The sequence below is a fragment of the Leopardus geoffroyi genome, chromosome C1, assembly GCF_018350155.1.
Source record: "Leopardus geoffroyi isolate Oge1 chromosome C1, O.geoffroyi_Oge1_pat1.0, whole genome shotgun sequence".
NCBI lineage: Eukaryota > Metazoa > Chordata > Mammalia > Carnivora > Felidae > Leopardus > Leopardus geoffroyi.
The window spans coordinates 221,612,289-221,636,587 of NC_059328.1; the positions used below are offsets into that span (position 1 = coordinate 221,612,289).

Genomic DNA, 24,299 nt, shown 5'->3' on the forward strand with positions numbered 1-24,299 from the left:
CAGGTTTTTAAATTTTTTTTTTTTAACATTTATTTATTTTTGAGAGACAGAACACGAGCAGGGAAGGGGCAGAGAGAGAGAGGGAAACACAGAATCCGAAACAGGCTCCAGGCTCTGAGCTGTCAGCACAGAGCCCGACGCCAGGCTCGAACTCATGAAACGAACCATGAGATCATGACCTGAGCCCAAGTCAGACACTCAACCAACTGAGCCACCCAGGTGCCCCTCTGGGGCAGGTTTTAAGAGCCCTAATACACTGAGCAAGGTAGACTCTTTAACTTGATAGTAAAGGCCAAAGAACAAAGAGCACACAGAGCAAATGCAAAGTCCGTATTAAACAGACACTCAATCCTGAGCGCCTGGGTGGCTGAGTTGGTTTAGTGTCAAACTCTTAACTTCAGCTCAGGTCATGATCTCAGGGTCGGTCGTAAGATGGAGCCCCACGTCAGGCTCTGCACTGACAGTGTGGAGGCTGCTTAAGATTCTCTCTCTCCCCTCCCCCACTCACACTTTCCTTCAAATAAGTAAATAAAACAATTCTGCTCATCTGAAAAATCCAAATTAAAAGTACACTCAGCTACTTTCCAGAATGCCAAAAGCCCAAGCATCTGACAGGCGGGGCAAGCCTGTGGGCGAGGCCCCCGGGTGCACCTGGGGGCCAGGGCTTGGCTGCTACAGAGAAATTAAGTATGCACTGCCCTCAGACCAGCCCAGACCAGCCACCTCACTGCTAGGAAACTTATCTTCAGACAGACAGGGTAAAACAGGAAATCCCATATGTACAAGGTTTTTAACCAGACACACTTATAACAGAAGTCAGGGAGGCACCCAAATGCCCATCAACAGGAATGCCTGAACAACTTCCAGCACACGCACAGAGTACCACGCACCCAAGTAAGAAAGGAGGAGAGCCACTGTTTGCTGATACGTATACACCTCCAAAAAATACGCAGGAAAAAACAGGTTGTAGGGCAAGGTTTATTACAGCAAGTTATCTTTTGCTTCTATTCTCAAACCCAAACAAGGGAAGGATAAATCAAAGACTAAGAATGGTCACCTGGCAGGGGAGGGAGATGGGGGGGGGGGGCGCTGCGGAAGCTGTCTCTGACAGAATCTTATCACACAGCTCTGACTCTGTCCCAACCTAACTGTATCTCAGGATGAGAGCATGAACTCCTTCAAGCAATTTTAAGACTCCATCACCTTTCATCTTAATTAGAACTACCAGTTTGCACTCATGCAACTTCCTAATAAAAAGGCACAGAAGGGCACCTGGGTGGCTCAGAGAGTTAATCGTTTGACATCGCCTCAGGTCAGGATCTCGCGGTTCGGAGGTTCGAGCCCTGCATCGGACTTTGTGCTGAGAGCTCAGAGCCTGGAGTCTGCTTCGGATTCTGTGTGTCTCTCTCTCTGTCCCTGCCCCCTCGTGCTGTCTCTTCCCCTCTCTCAAAAATAAACTTCAAAAACAATTAAAAAAAAAAAAAAAAAGGCACAGAGTTCCTGGATGAACAGCTGACTTTATGTCTGTGGCTACAGTTGGCCTGCACGTCTCTGTGTTCGAAATCAGGGCACGATGGCCACGAATGATCACTCCAGAAGGCGGCAGGAGGCCAAACCAAAGGGGGTCCCACTGTTCAAAGGTGATGCAAACTTCACCATAAAGGACTAAATCAACACATCAAAAGTTCATAATGACAGTGAGAAGATTCCCGGGTCCCCCGTGAAGATGCCAGGGTGCCAACGTAGTCTCAACACTGACTCAACAGGTGGCAGAGGAAAGTTCTTCACAAGAAGACCAAGTTAATGGGGAGGGAGTTAGAAAACTGCCATCTGCACCCCACTGAATTTAAGCCGTCTGCAGATGAGAACAGCACTAAGCAAAAGATCAGGAACTTTATTAATGGATGGATGTGCTGAAAACTGGAGTCTAGTCTTGGAATCAATAACCACCACACAGCACCACCCACAAGTTTCCTTGCCAAACAAGTTGAACATCAAAGTAACCAACCCCTAGATCTAACCCCCAGTTTACAGGAAATAACAGTGGACGGTGGGACAAAGCAAATACCTGCTTATCCCAGAAAATCAAAGGCACCAAGAAGAGGAGGGGAGGGCGCTACTGAGGAATCAAAGATGCATGAGCACAAGACGCCCAGCAGGCAGGCCTGGCGTGGATGTAGATTTGAACTCCAAAGACAACTGGAGATAATTAATGTAAGAAGCCCACAGACTGGGCTTCGTATGTATATATTATGAAATTACTATTACTTTTAGGGGTGCCTGAGCGGCTCAGTCCCTCCAGTGTCAGACTCTTGACCTCAGCTCAGGTCACGATATCACAGTTTGTGGGATCAAGCCCCACATCAGGCTCTGCTCCAACAGCATGGAACCTGCTTGGGATTCTCTCTCTCCCTCTCCCACGCACACTCATGCGCTTTCACTCTGTCTCTCAAAATAAGTAACAAACTTAAAAATTACTGTTAACTTTAATGAGTAACAGCCTGGTAGATTATACTTTTAAAAAGGTGGGGGGTAGATTACAGATGAATGTATCTGGGATCTGCTTTAAAGTAAAGGGAGGTGTTGGGGCGCCTGGGTGGCGCAGTCGGTTGGGCGTCCGACTTCAGCCAGGTCACGATCTCACGGTCCGTGAGTTCGAGCCCCGCGTCGGGCTCTGGGCTGATGGCTCGGAGCCTGGAGCCTGTGTCCGATTCTGTGTCTCCCTCTCTCTCTGCCCCTCCCCCGTTCATGCTCTGTCTCTCTCTGTCCCAAAAATAAATAAACGTTGAAAAAAAAAAAAATAAATTAAAAAAAAATAAATAAATAAAAAATAAAGTAAAGGGAGGTGTAGGGGGAGTGGAGTGGGTCAGGTCTTCTCCCGCCCAGTGCTCACTCACAAAATACTCCAATATTCACTGACCAGTAAACAGCAAGTCTGAGAACTGATTACATGTCAGCAGCAAGGTGAAGTGCTGCCTGTGTTTCGGGACTTCGGTCCCTGAAGCTAGTGGAGGGTTCGTGGCTTTCCCATGGCCCACAGGATGGGGTGAGTGAGAGTGTGGACAGCACAGGGCAGTTCCCCTCCTCCCTGCTAAGTCCCTGCTCTTGCCCCACAGCCCCTCATCTTTTAGCCACAACATTCTAGAGCCAGCTCCCCCAGGAATTTGCAGAAGATCAGTGGCAGGTGGGGAGAACCCCCATTTCTTTTTTTCTCTTTAAAGACTATATTTTTAAGTAATCTCTACAACCAATGTGGGGCTCGAAATTATAACCTGAGATCAAGAATTGGATGCTCTTCCAACCGAGCCAGCCAGGTGCTCCAGGCTGCCCCTCCCCCCAATCTTTTTTTTAGAGTGAGAGACATTGAGAGATTGAAAGAGAGTGAGAGACAGAGAGAGAGAGAGAGAGAGAGCGAGCGAGAGAGAGACAGTGTGAGCAGGGGGTAGGGGCAGAGGGAGAGAGGGAGAATCCCAAGCAGGCTCCATACTCAGCATAGAGCCTGATGCAGACCTCAATCTCATGAACCTCGAATCATGACCTGAGCCAAAATCATAAGTCAGACGCTCACTGAGCCACCCAGGCAGGCACCAACAGAACCCCCATTTCTTTTTTTTTTTTAATTTTTTTTTAAAGTTTATTTATTTTTGACAGAGACAGAGTGTGAGCATGTGCTGGGGAGGGGCAGAAAGAGAGAGGGAGACACAGAATCGAAAGCAGGCTCCAGGCTGTCAGCACAAAGCCCAACGTGGGGCTCGAACTCACAAACTGTGAGATAGTGACCTGGGCTGAAGTCGGACACTTAACCGACTGAGCCACCCAGGAGCCCCTCTTTTTTTTTTTTTTTTTTTAAAGTTTATTTGTTGTGAGAGAGACAAAGAGAGCATGAGTGGGGAGTGGTAGAGAGAGAATCCCAAGCAGGCTCCGTGCTGCCAGTGCAGAGTCTGATATGATGTGGGACTTGAACCCACAAAGCTGTGAGATCATGACCTGAGCCAAAACCAAGAGTCGGGCGTTTAATAGACTGAGCCACCCAGGTACCCCAGGACCTCCATTTCTTTTTTTTTTTTTTTTTTTTAATTTTTTTTTCAACGTTTTTATTCATTTTTGGGACAGAGAGAGACAGAGCATGAACGGGGGAGGGGCAGAGAGAGAGGGAGACACAGAATCGGAAACAGGCTCCAGGCTCCGAGCCATCAGCCCAGAGCCTGATGCGGGGCTCGAACTCACGGACCGCGAGATCGTGACCTGGCTGAAGTCGGACGCCTAACCGACTGCGCCACCCAGGCGCCCCAGGACCTCCATTTCTAAGTAAACCCACCTAACGCTGTCTCTGTCACAAGACATTTTACTTTTAATGAGATTCTCTGCATTGACCTTCACCTTTAAGTGACACCGCTAATGGAGAAACAAAAGGTATCATAGATTTATTTATTGTTAACAGTTCTCCCCAATCAATTCCAAGTAGTGGTATCAGACTACTAAGAACTATGGAACAGGTTCAAAACAACATCCGAACTTGTAACCTCCCAAGTTCAGGACCCAGAAACGTGTATTTAACCAGCAATGCACAGACCCTCGAGCCAGGCCCTGGGAATGAGTGCCCTGTGGTGGTGTCTGCACTACACCATCCAGTGAGCCCAGCTTCTCCAAGTGTCTCCACCCTCGGGACAAGCCTTTACCTTTCAGTCCATTAGGTCAAATAGCAAAAACAGTAGGTGTCCCACTTCTATCCCCGATTTAGTGGTTTTTCAAATAAAAATGCCAGGAGGCTCCACACGTTGCTTCCCCAGTGGGGGAAGGGTCTGACGAAGCCAAAGCCGTATCTGCAGGAGCCAGCGGCACGGTCCAGGGCACACCTGCTCAGGAGAACTCAGCTGGGGACCCACCTGAGTCTGCAGTCTAGCAACAATGTCCTTCCGGGCTTTCATGACAGCATCCAGCTTCCCCGACACCATGATGGAGAGGCCCTGGTCTTTGGCGAGAGACAGCTCCAGATGGGCGCCGGTCCTCTGCATGATCTCCAAGCAGATTTTTGCTTGTTCACCTTCTCCAAACTGGTTCATGTCCTTGTATTTTCTCTCCTCCAGGGGCACATGGAACACCTGCTCAGGAAAAGACAAAAAAGGGAAGGGAAAGAGATCAAGAGACGGAGAACACTTAGGTGCGTAGGCGCCGAATACAGAGTCAAGAGCCTGAGTCCGCAGACTCCTAAGTATCCCGCCTCCTCCCCTCCCTTGCTCTACAGCCAGAGAGGGGGTGCTGCAGAAAGCACCTCAGGGCAGGAGGCCGCCCTCCAGTGAAGACAACTAGACCCCGGTACAAATGGACGGCAAGGAAGCACCAGGTAAGAGCGCAGTGAAGGGAACACACAGGGAGGTAAGAGGGGCTGAGGGACAAGGAGACAGAGAGAAGCCATACTCAGAGGGGAGAGTGAGCCAAAGGGGGAGGGCAGTAAAAAGGGGGCACATAAGGGAGCAGCGTGAGCACAAGGGGGTGTTGTCCAAGCAGGAGAAAGGAAGGAACCGGATCCCCCAGCCCACCCTGCAGCAAGATGAGGGCAACGAAGGGTTCGGGCAGAGGTAGGCACGTGGACTGCTGACTCAGGACGCTCCAGCTGCTGGACGGAGAAGGCGCCGAGCAGAGGCAAGAGTGGAAGTGGAAGGAACCAAAATGACTCTTGGTTTTGGGCCTGAACCCCTGAGTAAAACATGGTGCATTTAATAAGATTGGGAAGACTGGGGAGACACCAGGCCTGTGTCAGATAGCTGCCGGAAAGGTGGAAAGACCCAGGATGCAGTCAGTTAGGAGGTTCAGGCTCAGGGGACTTCTTGGCACATGGGTGGCAGGTAATCAACAAGCACGATCCGACAAGAGTTCACATGGGAGACGGGGTTCACCTCACCAATGTCCCAGGCCAGGAGAGCAGAGAGATGGACTAGTGAGATCAAAGAAAGCCACGGAAATGGGTGTCCCGGAGCCAAAAGGAGAAGACTTGCTTTGACATGGGGGGACAGAAGGCAGAAAAGACAGACAAGTTCCTGTTGGAGCTGCTGATGTGGAAAGCCACTTTCAGCAGTTAGGAGCAGACTCTGGATTGCAGCAGAGACTGAAGAGCCAAGGGACCTGCTCCTTCTGAGCGCCAGGGCTACGCGGTGGGCGTGAGGACAGCTGCCCCAGCAGTGGGGAATGATCTACCCTGAAAGCCGCCCCCCCCCCCCCCATGCCCAAAGCATTCCCATTTCTGTGTGTTCAAAACCCACTCCCTCAGGTGCTACCACTTCCTACTTGGAATGGCAGAGGAAGAAAGAACGGAGTTTCTACCTGAGTGATGACGGAGGCTTTGATGGGCCGGATCTTGTTACTCCAGGCGCCAGCAGGCTCCTGGGCGTTTTCCAAGCAAGCCGATTTCTCAGGGAGTGGAGGGAAGGCATCTTTGTAGGTTGGAGGGTCACTCTCCTCTTCTGAATTTAAAGTAGCAACTGGACCAGCCGACACAGATTAAAAGGAAGCACACCACTTTCAACATTAGACGAAAAAGACACTTGGAGAGTTTTAATGTCAAAATAAATCAATAAAAGAGAGCAACAAAACATTAATTGTGAGTGACACTCCACCCCCATCTCTTCATTTAGTGATGGTAAAGGGCCCTGTGAGCTCACCAGGCCCAGCAGCCTCAGGTTCAGCATGTGGCCTGGAGGGGCCAACCCCGACAGCAGGTGCCTTACTCCTCCGAGCGGGGTGAGCCCCGTGAAAACAGGCCTTACCACAAAGAATTTGAGCCCAAGAGTCTTCTAATCCTTGCTTACAGAATCACAACTATGACAACGCCTGGCACATAATCAACCCTTAAATATGCAGAACAGAATAATGTCAGTGCCCACTCAGCACTGCCCTCGAGACCCGCCTCCGCGGCAGACCCCGGCCGATCTCCCACTGTGCTGACAATGACTTGTGCAGGAGCTGCCGTCTCTGACCACCCCCTCCCAACTGCACAGGAGCCAACAAGCCTGGTGGAAACCGGGCCCCGGAGCATTCATCACCTCCATCCCCCACAGAGCCCTAATCATTCACGGTTTTTTTGTCCCATTCACCAGAGCTCCGTGAAAGCAGGAGCGGGGCTGTTCTGGATCCCCCCCGAGTGCCTCGGCAATGGTAGCGCCCCACAAAAACCACTGTGAATGGATGTGCACACAGAGCAGGGAGATGACCTTTGGAATGAGACAGGCCTACGTGCCACTCCGGGCTCACCACTTCTGGCCACGTGGCTGTGCTATCCCAGGACGCCAAAAAGCCTCCGCGCTGACAAGCAGCCGGGTCCTGTCAGTGCCTGGCGTCCCTCATCTAGAGAGGGAAACAACCCTACGGGGCAGCTGGATGGCGCGTGGCAGTGCTTGGGTCTCCACTGCCCTAGCAATAAATGAGCACTCGAAACACGGCCAGTGGGACTTACAAAGTGAAATTTTAATTAAACTTAAGAACTGATAGTTGATTCAGTTATTAGAAAACGTTGAAAGTTGAGAACAGGCTGGAATAGAAAACCCTACTCTCTCACCTGAAAATTTTATAGAATCTGCATACAGATGAAGGATTATAAATGAGAATTTAGCATTCAAATTAAATTATCCTGTTTATGTAAATACACACAAGATCTTGAAGGATTTTAGCTCAACACAACTGGGAAACAGCAATTCTGAAAAAGAATCCCGTTAATTCCCAGTGACCACAATCACTGGCTTTCCAGAAAGCGGTCCACAGTTTGAGAGTTTCTGTATCCAGAAATACTGGCAGAAAGATCTGACAAAGATGCCGAAGGAGCGACGTCTCAGAGTGAAGGAGAAAGGCACAAAAGGGGCCGTCACCTTTGATCTGCTGCGGAACCAGCCCACTTCGGTGTTCAGCAAAGCTCTCTTGGGTCAAAACTGCAACGGAGCTCATGGTTGATCTCGCGCCCGCGCACAATCCGGGTGAGCCACTGAAGCAGGAAGGAGGGAGTCAGAGAGAAGAAAGTCAAGGCACAGCGAGACCGTTAAGCTTAGCGTTTCGGCCAAGGGTTTAATCGTTTCACCGGCAAACCACACCATTCTCCTCACAACCTGTGAGGTACCAGGACACTCAAACTTTCACCAAGTGATGAAAGGCAAAGCGCAAGGGAAGGAGGGTCCGTGGACAACTCTCCCCTCCAAGTTTAGCCGCTAAGTGAGGAGGCGGAGGCTCCAACTGAGCGCTCCAGTCCCATGAAGCCCAGGGGCGGCAAAAGCCTACGGACCGACACCTGGACAGCCATCCTAACATCTGCCTCAGATATCCCGGGGGTTGGTTCACCCACATGCCTCCTAATGCTCAAGAGATCACGTGACAGCTGCTACCAAAAGCCAATCAAACAGCGTCTGCAGGGATCTCAGGCACCATGGGCACCACAGGCAAGGCCCAGGGCACCGCACAGCTTGGCGATGCGGTCTGGTCCACGGTGGGGGATGGGGTGGGGATGGGGAGCAGCTTCTTTCACTGGAACAGCAAGAAGCAGGATGGGTAAGTGCCTCTGACAGGTGGGGGTTGGGGATTCTTTGAAGTCCTGTGTCTCAGGGGTCACAGGGGACCCGCAGGTATAGAGTTCCTCAGTCCAGGGAAAGAACCATGCAGTCTCTGCCTCTAGACCTGCTGCCCGAGCACCCCGTACTCAGCGGGACTGCAGGGCTCTAAAAGCCACAGCCCCTTATTTGGAAAAGGGGGCTCTTTCAGCACCGAAGCCGTGGTGTTTGCTTCCCCCTTTCAACTCGAGGCAAGCTCCACGCGGCTGTGAGAATGAAGAACCCACTTTTTTCACACAATTACGCACCAATCTGTATGTACCACTGTGGCAAAAAAGTAGTAAGAGAGCCAACTGATATAAAAAAGTGAAGTTTTTGTGTCATTCTCACAACTCAGAACTCTTCCTAAATCCAAGAAAATTAAGCTCTAACATTCCTAAAGAGAACACAACCCAAATTCAGACGATCCTGACTAAACACAAAACTTGAACACAGTCGTGGAAGCCAGACGACACACCTGCAGGGCACACGTGCATGCCGCCCGAGTCGCGATGTGGAGCCACAAGCCTCTCTGAACCACTAGAAACGTGTGCGCGCGTGGCTCTGGGACGGGAAACCTTTGGAAAAGATGGTCAAACTTACCAGCAAAGCGGTCAGTAGCCAGAGAGTCCGTCCCGAGGCCGCCTCTGTCAGCCTGCCAGTTTTTGCTGGTGTGGGACAGGAAGGGAGGGGGGAGCGAGAAGAAAACCAGAGAGAAGTTACTTATCTGTATTCTACGACCCAGATCCTTTTACCTCCTAAACAGAAAAGGGCACGACATCATCTACACTTCGGTATTACTACTAACATTTAGACAAGTTTTTCGGGGAAAAAAGGGGAAGCTCTCTGCCCTTAGGCTATCAGTTTCAAACAAAACCTATTACAGTAAAATGTAAACCATCTAGAACTTTTAGGGGCAATTTTTCCCTGGACCGGAGTGAGCCCTTAACACCGAAACTTTTCAATTGACCCATTTTGAAGTAAGATCCTTACAAACTTGATGGTCTGTTCTCTTGCGTGGTTGACGAATTTCTCCTGCACCCCTCTTAATCTCTGACTGCTAACCCAGGAGGAAAAACATTCTGTGACACAAAACAGAATGTGGACCTCGGGGGGCTCCTCCTGAGCATCTCGGGGTGAACGAGAGCTGCTGTCTTCATGAGCTCGCTGTGCCTTGTGGTTACTCTGTTCCCGTTGTTATCCTGTAAAAGTCCTTTGGTCCCTTCTAATCCACTGGGGATTTAGAAACCAGGCCATAAAATAGCAGGGTTGGAAGGGACCTTCAAAGGCCATCTGGGGAGGACCGAGAACCACTCTGTGAAGTAAGAGGGTGTGGGTCACCTTGCCTTAGGGACTTTGGGAGAGTGAGGCTGCCAGGTAGGTTACCTGCCACTTTACGCAAACCAGCACACACACACAGGGACAAGGTGCGAGAAGGTGGACTTTCCAACAAAGGTTGGGTATGTGTCTGAGATGGGAGAATCGACAGCAATAACAAGAACATCCTGCTACCTAACTGTAGAATAACATCCCCAAATTCTTGCCTGTGATACGTTTAATTCAGGAGTTAGGAAGACAATTCATGGCAATCAGGGGTGCACCAATAGACTCAGGTCTCATTGTCCAGCAGCATTTCAGAAATTAAAACAGAAACAAACAAAACCAAACACAAAACAAAAAAAACAACAACTCTAAATGCAAGGCTTCAGTCACACGGGGAAAGTGCCACAAGCCAGAGGCCAGAGCCTCTCTGGGGCCCCGGTCCCACCAGATCCTGGTGTGCACCCCAAGGCAGAGGGAGAAAAGTGGAGACAAACTGACCAAGACAATTTTATTCAAGAACCTGTCTCCAATAATTCTAACCCGCAAGTCCTACTGAAGACTAAGGCTCTTCCATTAAATCAAAGTACCAGAGCAGCACGTTCACATGTTGATTTTGACAAGGTGCAGGAAGTGAGCACTCCTTGCAATCCCACATGTCTGGCCAGGGCACACTTAGCCAGTCCAGGCACAAGATGGAGGTGTTCTAAGTCAAAGCACCGACAGCGAAGCCAGGACCCAGGCATCCACCCTGCCTTTGTCGCTCAGAACTCCCACGTGGGTTGCACCTGCCCTTTTACCTGCCAACCTTGCATCTCAACAGCCTCCCTCCCACTCCAGGTCATGAGGAGTCCCTGTTACTTCCTAAAACCCTCAGACACCCCCCTAGTAACTCAGGTTCCCCACATGATCGACTAGACCCACACCCTCTTCTCTGTGCACCTACTGACCGGTCCTCGTGCCTTCCTTGACAGGACAAATCTTCCGTGCCTGGTGAAAGCCACACAGCAACCCTGCAAGGTACAGTCACTGTCCATATCCCCTCCAGCCACAGGTCTGTGACAAGCAATTCCCACTCTGCACCTAGAGTCACCTTAGAGGACGAATTCCTGAAGGTCCCTTCTGAGATAACTCACACACCTTTCAAAAATCCATTCCAGCTCACCCTTCCATGGGACCTTGTAGTGCGAGAAACACAAGAAAGGATCGCACACCTACTGACGTACCAGAGTGAGAGCCTGTCCCAGAGCCTCTAACACCCCCACGTGCACACAGGCCCCCGGGGCAACAGAAGGACAAGTGGATCTCCAGAAAACTCCAGACTTGTTTGACAGGATACACTGGGTCTCGTCTCCAGATTTCCAATGGTAGTTTATCACAGCTGGAAACGAATGGATCACAACCAACAACAGAGTTAACATCTGGGGTTTTGATATCCTCAGATAAGATGGCTTTTTTTTTTTTTTAAATAAACTTCTCAAAACCCTGTCTTAAGGATCCATTTTAAGCACATACCTGATGACCCTTCTCTTAAGGCTCTGCTCTAAGATTTTATAAAAGGCTGATCTCAGCCCTCCTAACGTGCTCTCAGCATGACAGTCTACCTGCCTCTACGTCTACAAATCAGCACCAGAGAGACTGTCCCCCACAGCTCTATGCCCGCCCCAGCCTGCTCCCCGCAAGCCCTCACTCTGCCTTCACGGACAACACACAACAAGAGGACTCCCACTCCAGAGTCCTTGGACGACCGCACAGTGACCACTGCTATCTTAAGTTCGCAGGAGCCCTGACACAAGCCCCACCATCAAGGAGTACAGGCCAAACACATGCTATCGCAGGTCCTCGACTGATGTGCTAACACTACTCAAATCAGGCTTGAAAGGGACCTTCAGCAACCTTTGAATACCACACCGGACAGGCCCCTGCACTGCCTTCCAAAGGAGCCTCGCTCCACCTCTACACAGCTATCAGAATAGCGTGCCGTATATAGTGGCAAGATCCACAACTTTATTCCCCCTTCTCGCCACAGAGAACAAGCCCGCTCTTTTCTGCAAGATCGCTTCAGACTCGTGGAGCGGTCTCCTCCGGGTTTTCCCCAGATCGCCCCAGACCCTACATCATTTTGCTTGTTCTCAACTACTTTCCCTGCAGGAAGCATTCAGATCCACTTAATGCAAATCTTCAACTATTCTCACCCTGGACTTTAACTCTTGTTTCCCAGAGTTTAAGTGTCCACACGGGGGGAAAAAGGCACCTCTCAAAATATAACCGTGCAGCAGCAGAGCTAGAACCAAAGGAAAGGGGACAGACAGAAGCAAAGAGAGAGAGAGAGTGTGTGTCCTCCGTGGCAGGGAGCTGCAAGCACTCCTGACTGCTGCGTGGGAGAAACACGGTCACAACGTCCGGGGATCACATCTGGAACTTGGTCCTAACAAATACACCACAGAAAATCTTTAAAGAGAGAATTTTACTTCCTTTGCTTCTGGACAAGTACATGTGCATTCCCTTGTGACCTTGTCAATTACATTTCCCCAGCGAGAAGTCTATGCAGGGAGAACTCCCGAGGAACAGAACAGAGAAGTACGTCCGGGCCACCTAACAAGCTCCTGCTTCACGTGCCAAGACAGGACTGAATGTGCTTGGTACTAAACACCCGCAGTGCAAACTCAGACTACTTTCCTCTTCTTCCAAGATTAAAACTATTTACTTTTATGCCTACAGTAAGCCTACAAGGAAAACCAATTTTTTCTCCAACATACTTCTCAAGACCCACACGCCGAACTTGAGAACAAAAACGCGCTCCCCACGGGCCAAAAGTTCGAACGAGGGCCAGGTGAGCGGCTCCCCCAAGTTCTGAAGTCGGCACCCGTCCCGCAGGAGGAACTTTCGCAGATGCCACCTCAGCAGGCCCTCCCACAGGCCACGCGAGCCCGCGGGCGGGGACAGGCTTAAAGGGGCAGTAACGCGCTCGGCCTCCCCGCCTTTCATCCAAATTCGGTATTTTTCCGTAATGCACTTTTCGTGCGCCGACCCTGGGGTGCGTCCAAGTTGCACTGCAGCCCCCCAGGGCAGCAGACCCACCCGACCACGTAGGCAGGCAGCAGGTGAAGGTGCGGCTAGGCCTGCACGGGGCCCTACCGCCCTGCTGGCCCCAACCCTGCCCTTCGGGACCCGCGCTGCACCCCCAGCCCTGCAAGCCTCCCCCCAACCCGAGCCGGGGGAGGGGCGCGCGGGGGGTAGTGGGAGGGGTCAACTCAGCGGCCGGACGCCCACGTCAGCGGCCCGGGCCCAGGTCGGCCTCCCCTCCCCCACCCTGGGCTAGGGGGCTGGGGGGGGGGGAGTGGGCGGCACGGAGAGAGAGGGACTTCGTGGGGGCGGGCGCCGCAGAAGGCGAGGGTTGGGGGTGGGGTGGGCGCGGGCCGGCATCGCGGACTCGGGAAAGTTTCTCACTCTTCCCAAGCCGGCGCTGCGGCCCATGCGCAGTGGTGACACGTAGCCGCCCCCCGGGCCGGGCCGAGCGGCGGAAGGGGAGGGGGCGCCCGGGAAAAGGAGGGGGCGCCCGGTTGGCGGCGGGGGAACGGGGGAGGCGGCCGCGGCCCCTCCCCCGCCCGGCGCTCCACGTCGGCAGCCCGCGCCCCGCCCGCCACGCGCCCCAACTTCCCCGCGCCGCCGACCCCCCACCCCTGCTCGCGCCCGGCCCACCCTCCCCCCCGCCCCGGCCCGCGCTCACTCCTTGGGGTCGGCCCGTCCGTCCCGCCGTCCGCTCGCCGCCGCCGCCGCGGAGTAGCCGGCCGCGCTCCGAGGCCGGCGCCCGGGCCCCCGCGGCTATATAGGGCGGCGGCTCCAATCCCGCCGAGACACGTCAGGCGGCGGCCGCCCCGCCCCGTCCCGTCCCGCCCCCCCCCGCCGCCGCCGCCGCCGCCGCGCCCACGCCCCGCCCCCGCCGCCCCCCGTGGGGTCCCCACTCGCGGCCCCAGTCCCGCCGCGCAAGGCCGAGCAGCCTGCAGACCGGGCTCAACTCCGAAAGAGCTCTGCGGCCCTTGGGGCGGGGGTGAAAAGGGGTCGGAGAGTTGAGAAATGCATCTGCCCACCCCACCCCCCACGACCGGCCAGCCGAGCCGCTCCAGAAGCGAGGTCACTAGCAATACTGCCTCCCCACCCAAGAATAAAACAAGGGACCTCGAAAGGCACCCCAAGGGAAACTTGCCCGCCGCCCCCGCCCCCAGCATTTACAACTCCCCACTCTGTCCTAACCAAACTCCATGCAAACACGGCCGGCCTGGCCCCAAAGTTTGGGCACAAACTTTCCTTCCCTCTCACTGCCAGGTGGTTCAGTTCCTTGCATCCCTACTCTATTCCCTGGCTGCCAGTTAAATCCCCTTCACTGAAACTGGTAAGAATGGGTGTGCCTACTATGCGCAACCCTAGATCCAGCAGGAGAGAAGATCCCTGCCCTCAGGCAGACTTCCACCCTAGAGGGGGAGAATGGCAGGTCAGGTTTGCACTGTTTTAAATCAAGGGTACAGGTCTCCTGCAGGAGTTTGTATGTATTAGGTTATATCTCTGATGGAAATATCAGGAACAGATTCCTGCATCAATTATGGAAGTGCACCACAGATACCTGGGGCCACAGGGGGCAAGAGGCAGGGAGGGAACTATGAGGGATTGTGGGTACAGCCAGGTGGGCTTAAACAGGAACCAGGTCAGCACAGCCTACAATTCTGATACAGGTGTTGCTTAGGTTCCGAGGATGACTTAGAGTTTTGAGTGGCAGGTTTGACCAGATGTACTTTTTGAGTAGAATGCAGTCAAAGTATGTGGTTGGGGAGCAGTGGTTCAGTCTGAAAATGACACCAGCTTTCCACTATGGTTGGCAAGGGTACATGAACTAGGTGGCCAAATTTGGAAGGCAGCACCAAGAAGTCCCTCATTGATTGGAGGCAGAGCACAACAGCAGTTAAGAATGGCAGGGAGGGGCGCCTGGGTGGCGCAGTCGGTTAAGCGTCCGACTTCAGCCAGGTCACGATCTCGCGGTCCGTGAGTTCGAGCCCCGCGTCGGGCTCTGGGCTGACGGCTCAGAGCCTGGAGCCTGCTTCCGATTCTGTGTCTCCCTCTCTCTCTGCCCCTCCCCCGTTCATGCTGTGTCTCTCTCTGTCTCAAAAATAAATAAACGTTAAAAAAAAATTTTTTTTTTAATTAAAAAAAAAAAAAAAAAGAATGGCAGGGAGGTTCTTGGCTGCCCTCACAGAGATGAGGAGACTGAAGGAAGACTTGAATGGAGAGGGGGAGTGTGCTGCAAAAACTCACAATGGAGATGTGATGTGTGAGATGCCCACTGGTTGGTCAAGTAGGCAAAACTGTACATACAAGCTGAAGGCTAGGGAAGAAGCCAAGCCCAGCCCAGACACTGGGAACCCTTTAAGACATCACTGGGGGAGAGAAAACCATGGAAGGCAGACAAAAATCCACCACTTGGAGCCAAGGACTCACTGCCAAAGCAGTACCCAAACTCCCTAGAATGGACAGGTGCCATGGCCTTAGACTTGGGAGAAGCTCTTAAGCACCAAGGAATTCTGTAGCATCCCTTACTACATTATTAGCGTTTGTAAGGTAGGCCTTCTGTCCAGACCAATCAACCAGCAACTCAGACAAGTGTGTTGTGCTGTTGTTTTGCTTTGAAGTCTCAGGACTGGGTCGGGGGGGCGGGGGGGGGGGAGCAGAAAGGGGGAAAACAGGAGGGATTCGTGAGCAGCTGGCAGGTCCACTGTCCAGGAACTTCCAGTGAAGCTTGGAAGTCACCACAGACAGAAGCTCATACAGTAGCTGGTGCATGGAAGGCCTTGAAAGAAGTTTAAAAACATACAGTTAACAAAAAAATATTACATAATACAATGTTGAATTTGTGCTACAAACCATCCCAGGGTGCTTCTTTGCTGATAATTCTGACCAGCTTTTCTTCCCAGCAAGCTTCAGTGTATTGAAACTAAGTTTGTAGAGGCAAATTTTGAAAGGGTTGCGTCCAGCTACAGTCACGCCGGATAATGTGTGAACCCCCTATGGCTACATCAAGAAGTGAACATCAGTCTGTGACATTTGGGTTTTCAGCCCTCAAAGGGACATGGGAGATGTGGGCCAGTTCAAGGTAAAAAGAACAGAACTCTACCCTCCCACCCACTTAGAGCCATGATCCCCAAAAGGACTAACTCTCAGCAGGAGGTAGGCCATGGCGGGTGGGGGGGGGGGGGGGACAAGCCCACCAGCACAGATCCTTTCCAATCAGCTTGTATGAGAGGTGGGAACTCCCACTGAGCAGTAGCAACCATGAATAAAAGGCTCAGGGCTCAAATCCTTATAACCCCATTTTTCCAAGACCCCCTAGTCCAAACCTAGAAATCAGCAAATCAGAAACCAATCTCACTCAGCAGAAAAACCTCATACCAGGCTACAAAGGATATCCACAAATCTACCCACACTGTAGAGAGGCTCTAAGTCCAAAATTCAAAAAGTAATAAGACTGAAATTGGAGTGGACTCAAGAACTTCAGATGACAGAACTATCCGATTGAGACTGTAAAAAAACAAACAAAAAACAACAAAAAACCCTAAAGTGATTAGGGATGTAAGACATAAAGATGGCTTAAAAAAAAAAAATCAAGAAATAGAATAAATGAAGGAGATTAAGAACTGTAGATAAGAGGATGTGGAAGTCCAACATCTGTCCAATAGAAGTTTGTTTTTTTTTTTTTTTAATCTTTATTTATTTTTGAGAGAGAGAAAGACAGCGTATGAGCAGGGGAGGAGCAGAGGGAGAGGGAGACTCAGAATCTGAAGCAGGCTCCAGGCTCTGAGCTGTCACCACAGAGCCCGACACGGGACTTGAACTGTGAGATCATGACCTGAGCCGAAGTTGGACACAACTGACTGAGCCACCCAGGTGCCCCATAGAAGTTCTGAAAGAAATAATTATAAAGAACAGAGCAATACTGAAAAAATAGCAGAGAATATTCTAGAATGCAAAGACACCCATCCAACCCCCATGTAAGAGAACAGGTAGCTAGCAGCACCCTTTAATCCACACTGAAATGCACTACAGTAAAACCTCAGACCACAAAGACAAGAGTAGAACCTATAAGCAACTAGTGACAAGACAGGTTATCTAGAGGAACACCACAAAAGAGCACACTGCCCACCAAGGGACAATGAAATAAGACCTGAAAACTATGCTGAAGGAGGTACCTTCATTTCATTTCAGGACAAGAATGAAAGGGACACATGTAGACGAAGAGAAAGCCATTACTATTAGTGGATAAAGTGCTGGAAAAACTATTTGAGAACATATTCTAGCAAGAAGAGTATGAAAGCAGGAGGGAATACTGGGAAAGAAGCCAGTACCTAGCCAAAGTGAAACAAGCACTGACCATATACTAATAACAACAATACAATGTGGAAGAAATGAAAACACAAAATTCAATTAAAATTGTAAGCAGCAATAAGACAGGAGGTAGAAGGAGGAAACTGAAGTTGCTGTATTTCAAGATTATTTGAGAAGAGGTCAGAGATACTAATTTTAGCCCTTGTTGAATAAATGATACAAACTTAAAGACAATCTAGTAAATGCACAATTTTTAACTTTCAAACCAAAAACCGAACTCTGATCCAAACAGAAGTTACCGGCAATGTTCTAGACCTTGAATTAGGTGGTAGGTACAGAGGCAGTCATTACAATATACGTGATTGCCAGTTACATACTTTGTATCAATATTATTAACTAAAAGAGAGGAAAAAAGAAAGCAGAATAGGAAGCAGAAGAAGTAAAAGACAAGCAACGAAAAAGCAAGACAAAGGAAGCACAAAATATGATGGAAGAATCGAATCCAAACGTGGTAAAAAGGTAATATGAATACAAAATCCAGCTATAAGCTACCTAAGCGACCTAAACCATGTGGACCAGAGGCTGAATAAAGGGTGGTTGAATACTCCCAGCAAATTCTAACTTGGCGAAACCTGAGCTAGCCATACTAACTAAAATAGGCTGTAGGATAAGAAGCACTATTAAGGTCAAGAATAAAAAATCCCAATCAATTGATTATACATGTATCTAAAAACACAGCTACAAAATATATACAGTAAAAGCAGGAAGGTTACTAGAAGCTGGCGTATGGAGGACTTACAGAGGAAGACAGACTCACTCTTTTGGTAATACAGATTATGAAGATTAAAAATGTATAGATAATTACGACAATGCGGTTAATAAACCTACTTTATTGGAAAAAATTTCAACAATTTTCCCAATTATTAGAAAGAACATGTTCTTTTCAATCATAATGGAACTCTTATAAAAACTGGCCAGCAGCTAAGGCAAAACAAAAACAAATGGCGAAGAATGAATAGCGTAACCAACATTCTCTGACTACAACGCAATCGAATAGAGACAACTTAAAATTTTAAGAAGCCTAGAAATTTATTTATTTATTTATTTGTTTCAACGTTTATTTATTTTCGGGACAGAGAGAGACAGAGCATGAACGGGGGAGGGGCAGAGAGAGAGGGAAACACAGAATCAGAAACAGGCTCCAGGCTCTGAGCCATCAGCCCAGAGCCTGACGCGGGGCTCGAACTCACGGACCGCGAGATCGTGACCTGGCTGAAGTCGGACGCTTAACCGACTGCGCCACCCAGGCGCCCCAAGAAGCCTAGAAATTTAAAAGCTTTCTTCCAAATAACTCATGGGACAAAGAAGAAATCTGAAAATATTTAGAACTGAACAATAAGCAGTTATATATCCAAACTTGTGGAATCAAGCCAGAGTGTTGCTTGGAGACAAGTTTATAGTCATAAGCCATCATACTAGTGAAGAGAAAAAAGTTAAAATTTAATCATCCTCTCCTGAAATCAGAAGAATAGAAAACCTAAAGAAAGTTGAAATAAATACAGTTAAGAAGTTAATGAAATAAAAGACATACAAGGGAGAGAATAAATACAACTTCCAGCTGAGTCTTGAAAAAAAACAGACCAAAAAAAAAAAAAAAAAATGACATGGAAAAGAATAAGAACAAGTATAAACAGCCAATACTAAGAATTCAAGGAGGCTGAAACTACAGCCACGGCACAGACTCTGAAAAATCATAGAACTCTACAGAAGTCTGCAGAGTTCAAAAACTTGAACACACATGCACACACGTACACCTTGAAAAACAGACTAAACAGGCAACTTCCAGAAAAACAAGTCACCCAAATTGAGTCTGTTAGAAACGGAAAGTTTACACAACCAATTCTCCCCCAATTTTCAAAGAAACAAATATAAAAACCTCAACACAGAGACAGGCCCAGATGCTTTTTTTTGTAAGGAAGCCCTGAGAAATTACCTTCCCAACTCAACTCACAAAGCTAGGGGACTTTAATACTTTCCCAGACAAGGCTAACATGAATGTATGAATTTTGTCTACTTAATAATCTAGCAAATTGATCTAGAAAGTCAAAACAAATAATATATAATGATAATGTCAATTTTATTCCAATAATGCAAGGTGCTGCAGTATCAAAAAGATGAAGTAATTCACCATGTTATTACACCAGGGCAAGAATGATTTTATCCCCTCAAAACATTCCAATAAAGAATCTGATAGAACTTGCCCATTCCTGATAAAAAGGAGGAATACAAGGGCACTTCCTTAACCAGAGGCTAGTTCTGGTGTCTACCAGATGCCCTCATTAGAATCATTCACTTCAGGATCATGACAACAACAGGTTGAAACGGAGCACTTTCTCTGTGCAAATCTACACTTGAGATCCTAGTTAGGGCAGGAAGGCAAGAAAAAGAAACATATGAGAACCGTAAACAACAAACTGCAGCGCTCACAGGCAGTACAACTAAGTACAAGATCCAGGAGGATCTACACACTATTAGAACTAAAAATTTTCTGGAAATAAGATCAGTACACAAAATCGATTATGCTCCAAAACATCAGCACCAAACATCAGCAATAAGTCTAGTAAGAAAATAGTAAAATTTGTAGACAATATTGTAAAAACCTCTGTCAAAATACAGAAAATACCTAACTAAATGGAGAAATGCCACATTTACCTATGTAGGAAGACTCAATTGTAAAGACTGTCCTTCTCCCCTAGTCAGACTGGAAACTCAGTGCGAGTGCAACTTGTACCTTAAAAGGGGTGTGCTGTGTGTGTGGAGTTTTGCAACTAGATTTTATGCAATTTTTATTTAGACGACAGTATTTCTACATACCATTTTTATAATAATGTATTTCTGTATATAATTTTTAAACTACTTACATATGCAATTGTATTTATGCAACAAATCTTCTACAAAAGATCAAAGGCCACGAACAGCCGATTACGGCTCGGAGATTTTACAGCTACAGTACTTCAGACAGTGTGGTGTTCGTGCAGGGACAGACACAGAGAACAATGACATAGACAAGAGGCACCGAGCCTGGCCACCTTAACAGACAGCCATCACTTGTAACAGAGATGGCCTTGTGGATGAACTGACGATTGACGCCCCTGGGAAAACTGGTTACCTAGATGAGGAAAAAGCATAGGCCCTTACTTTATATACCACTCACAAGGCCAACTAAGACCAAAGATGCAAATACCATGGGACACAACCCTACTGTCAGACTTCTACTTATGGAAAAAAGCTCTCCCGCGTGAGTAAAAGGAAGTGTATGCAAGGATGTTGGTCATCACAGCACACTGTTAGCAACAGCCAACAATTCTGAACGACCTGTCAATGGATAAACACAGATAAACAAACTAAGGTGCGTAATGTAGACTACTTACCCTCTTCGCTTCCACTAATTACCTGACAGGACTCAGTGAGGTGGGCCATGCTGATCAGGGTCAGGAAGAACAGTGGATGTCCTTGGAGTGGACATCTCCAAGGCTGTGGGAGCCGCTCAGGGTTGGTAACTTGTTCAGAGGCCCCGAAGTCCTGTAAGAAGTTGGCACTAAGGGACGGGAGTGTTCACAGTCTGCTCTCCCATAATGAGTGTGGTAGGTGGGCCAGGGCAAAGAAGAGTATGTTCTCATCCCCCTCGATAGCTGAAATATACTAAAAAAAATCCTTGTACGATGAAGCTTATTCATGCTCAGCTATAAACTGCAGTGTCAAGTTGACTGGTAGCATATTCTAATAACACATCAAAACTAGGTTCCTTTCTTTGGCTCGGAAATAATCTTTATTACAATAAGTACATTCAACTTGGCAGCCTTGTTTCCCTAAAATAAAGTAGTCCAAGTTCAGACGACAGAGAAATACATAGCCACCATCCACGCTTTCCACTGCCCCCCTTCGTTCTCTCCCCACTAAATGCATCGGTGTCCTTTCTTTTCAGGAAGTGACAGAGAGGGTAACAATTGTCTTCAATGACAGTGGCACTAGATTTCATGTATTTCTCTTTAACCTACATTTTAACTAAGTCATAATGGGCACCCACAGTGAAAACAGACTGTATAAAGAACACCAAGCTTGTTGTCAGGACGGAAGTTCAGAATCTTGCTCAGATCCTATTTGGGTCACCTTGACAAGTTGTCTAAGCTCTCAACATTTACAAGTTTCCCATTTATAAACCTCTGAGGCCTTTGTAAATTGCTGAAAAGATCAAGAAAGATAAACTCCCCTACAGTAGGTATCTCACTGTATGGGAATATCCGCATTTAATTTCACTAAATGAAATCTACTACATTAATTTTATGAATACTGAAATGATCAGCATTTTTTTAAGTTTGTTTACTTATTTTGACAGAGAGAGCGAGCGTGCACACACAGGGGAGGGACAGAGAGAGAGGGAAGAAGAGAGTCCCAAGCAGGTTCTGCGCCCAGCGTGGAGCCCTACGCAGGGCTCGATCTCACAACTGTGAGATCATAACCTAAGCCGAAATCAAGAGTCGGACACTTAACCGACACAGCAACCCAGATGCCCCACCAGCATATCTTTATACAGATGAGTAAAGAGTAGCATTTATTTAGAGTCTAATTTAAGAACATGTGTCAGATAAGCACACCTTATAACTCTTTAAAAAGCGGATGGGACAGGGGTGCCTGGGTAGCTTAGTCGGTTAAGCATCTGGACTCAATTTCAGCTCAGGTCATGGTCTCACGGTTTGGGAGATCAAGTACCACGTCAGGTTCTGTGCTAATAACACGGAGCTTGCTTGGGATTCTCTCTCAACCTCTCTCTCTCTGCCCCTCCCCTGCTCGTGCATGCACACACACACTCTCTCTCTCTCAAAATAAACAAACATTTAAAAAAAAAAGCGGACGGGACAAATGTTAGGTTCAAAAGAGTAAGTTAATGGATTTCCATAGAAATGAAATGAAAACTACTCTTTAGAGCCATGCTGGCCAGCATACACCGGTGACACGTGGCTACTGATACTTGAGACATGACTAGTTCAAACTGGTAAGCCCTCTACACCTCAAATACACCCTGGATTTGGAAGACTTCATGTGAAAAACGTAAAACACTTTACTGATAACGTTCTGTCCATTACATGAGGAAACAATGTTTTGGAGTGGGTTAAACAAAATACATTATTGACTTGATTTCACTTGTTTCTTTTTTGCATTTTTAAGGTGGACAACAGAAAACTTTAAATCCTACGTGAAACTCTTATTTGAATTACAGTGCTATAGAGCTGGCTTTCCAAACCAAAGCAGAAATGTAATCTGACAAAAAGTTTTTTCTTGTTAATAAACTTTATATCAGTCTTTTTTAAAAAGCCCCTAATCAATTTACTACAAATTTTTGGGGCGCCTGGGTGGCGCAGTCGGTTAAGCGTCCGACTTCAGCCAGGTCACGATCTCGCAGTCCGTGAGTTCGAGCCCCACGTCAGGCTCTGGGCTGATGGCTCGGAGCCTGGAACCTGTTTCCGATTCTGTGTCTCCCTCTCTCTCTGCCCCTCCCCCATTCATGCTCTGTCTCTCTCTGTCCCAAAAATAAATAAACGTTGAAAAAAAAAAATTTTTTTTTAATTTCTTGTTTAAAATAAATAGATGAGGGGAAGGAACACAAAATGGGTACTATGTCGTGTCTCCACGGCCACAAGCGCCCTGGGGTGTGTGGCACAGGGAGCGCTCTCAAGGACTTCCAGGGAAGACGTGACCAAGTTTAGTTCACAGCATCTCTTCTAAGGACTCCAAAAACCCATTAACAACCAAAAAAAGAGCAAAAGATACAACCATCTTTTACAGAAATGCAGAAAACTTTGATTTGCACAAAAGAAAATGCAAGTTCAAAGTAAGAAAAGATGCTACATTACGCCTCTCAGTTTGGCAAAAATGGAGTTTCATGAGTGTCAGAAAAGGTACAGGAAACTGCTATGGCTGGAGGAGTAACTGATGGAATCTCTTTGGAGAGCAATTTGATTATATATTGTAACTTAAAATATGAATATTCTTTGACCCCGCAATTCCTACTTAGAATTTCTCCCACATATGCTCACATACGTGATAAAAAACAAATGTACTATAGCATTTCTGCAGGAGCAAAAGATTGGACATTGGTGTTCTTCCTATTAGCAAGGGGCTGCATAAACAGATGATGGCAGGGCCCAAAGTCTACTCTAACTAACCTGCTGAGTGAGCCAGTCCCCACCGACCGGAAGACAGAGGAACGGACCACCCTCCATGCACTGACGGCCTCCAGCACGCCCTGAAATCCAGCCCCCACCTGGGATGGTGTATGCTTGCTCCCAAAGCTGTTTATGCCAGTCTTGACTGTTAACGTACGTAACCACATAATTTAAAAATAATACAATAAGGAAAGAAGAGTGAAATGGTTCTACGGATATTCAACTTATCACACTGAAGTTCTCAATGAGGGCAGGTTGCTTTAAAGAATTATGTCAGTTAGGTGAACAGTTCTTAAAAACCTCAAGGAATGTGATATTCTAATTGCCCTGTGTCTTAAGTTCTTGATCCACTTAAAAGAAACTGATGCTGAATGTCCTAGGTAACACATTATGTTTGGTTTGTATAGACAGAGATTATGTAGAATCCAGTCAGCAGACCCTCGGATACTAGGTTGCAGCCCTGCAACCAATGATGGGGGAATGGGGTGGGGGTGGGGTTGGGGGTGGGGGGGAGGGACGCGCCCAGACGGCTCAGTCAGCATCTATGTGACTCTTAATTTCAGCTCGGGTCATGATCTCAGTTTGTGAGTTTGAGCCCCATGTTGGGCTCTGCACAGACAGCTGCAGAGCCTGCTTGGGATTGTCTCCCTCTCCCTCTGCCCTCCCCCAGTCTCTCTCTCTCAAAAATAAATACACATTTAAAAAAACAAAGACTGGTGAATGAATAAGTGTCCTTCCCTCAACCGTAGGACCAGTGTCCGAGTCAACTCCGGAGAAAGGGGTAGCTCTGTATCCTATTGCTACGTAGCCAGCAGTG

General features: G+C 48.4%; 1 protein-coding gene across 7 annotated transcripts in view; it reads right to left on the reverse strand.

Annotated features, from left to right (window-relative positions):
• LOC123599730 (high density lipoprotein binding protein) overlaps window positions 1–24,299 on the reverse strand; it is a 76,472-nt gene that overhangs the window by 29,423 nt on the left and 22,750 nt on the right. For 4 of the 7 annotated variants that reach the window (XM_045482003.1, XM_045482006.1, XM_045482007.1 and 1 more), the window contains 4 exons: window positions 9,171–9,235; window positions 7,860–7,972; window positions 6,322–6,479; window positions 4,887–5,102 (listed from right to left, as the gene is read on the reverse strand). In XM_045482003.1, the coding sequence (XP_045337959.1) occupies window positions 4,887–5,102; window positions 6,322–6,479; window positions 7,860–7,935 (450 nt within the window). In that variant the 5' untranslated portion in view covers window positions 7,936–7,972; window positions 9,171–9,235. Of the gene's footprint in view, window positions 1–4,886; window positions 5,103–6,321; window positions 6,480–7,859; window positions 7,973–9,170; window positions 9,236–10,837; window positions 10,901–10,980; window positions 11,061–13,617; window positions 13,734–20,689; window positions 20,841–24,299 lie in introns of those variants that run through there. The other 3 variants (XM_045482005.1, XM_045482004.1, XM_045482002.1) reach the window with 3 other exon arrangements.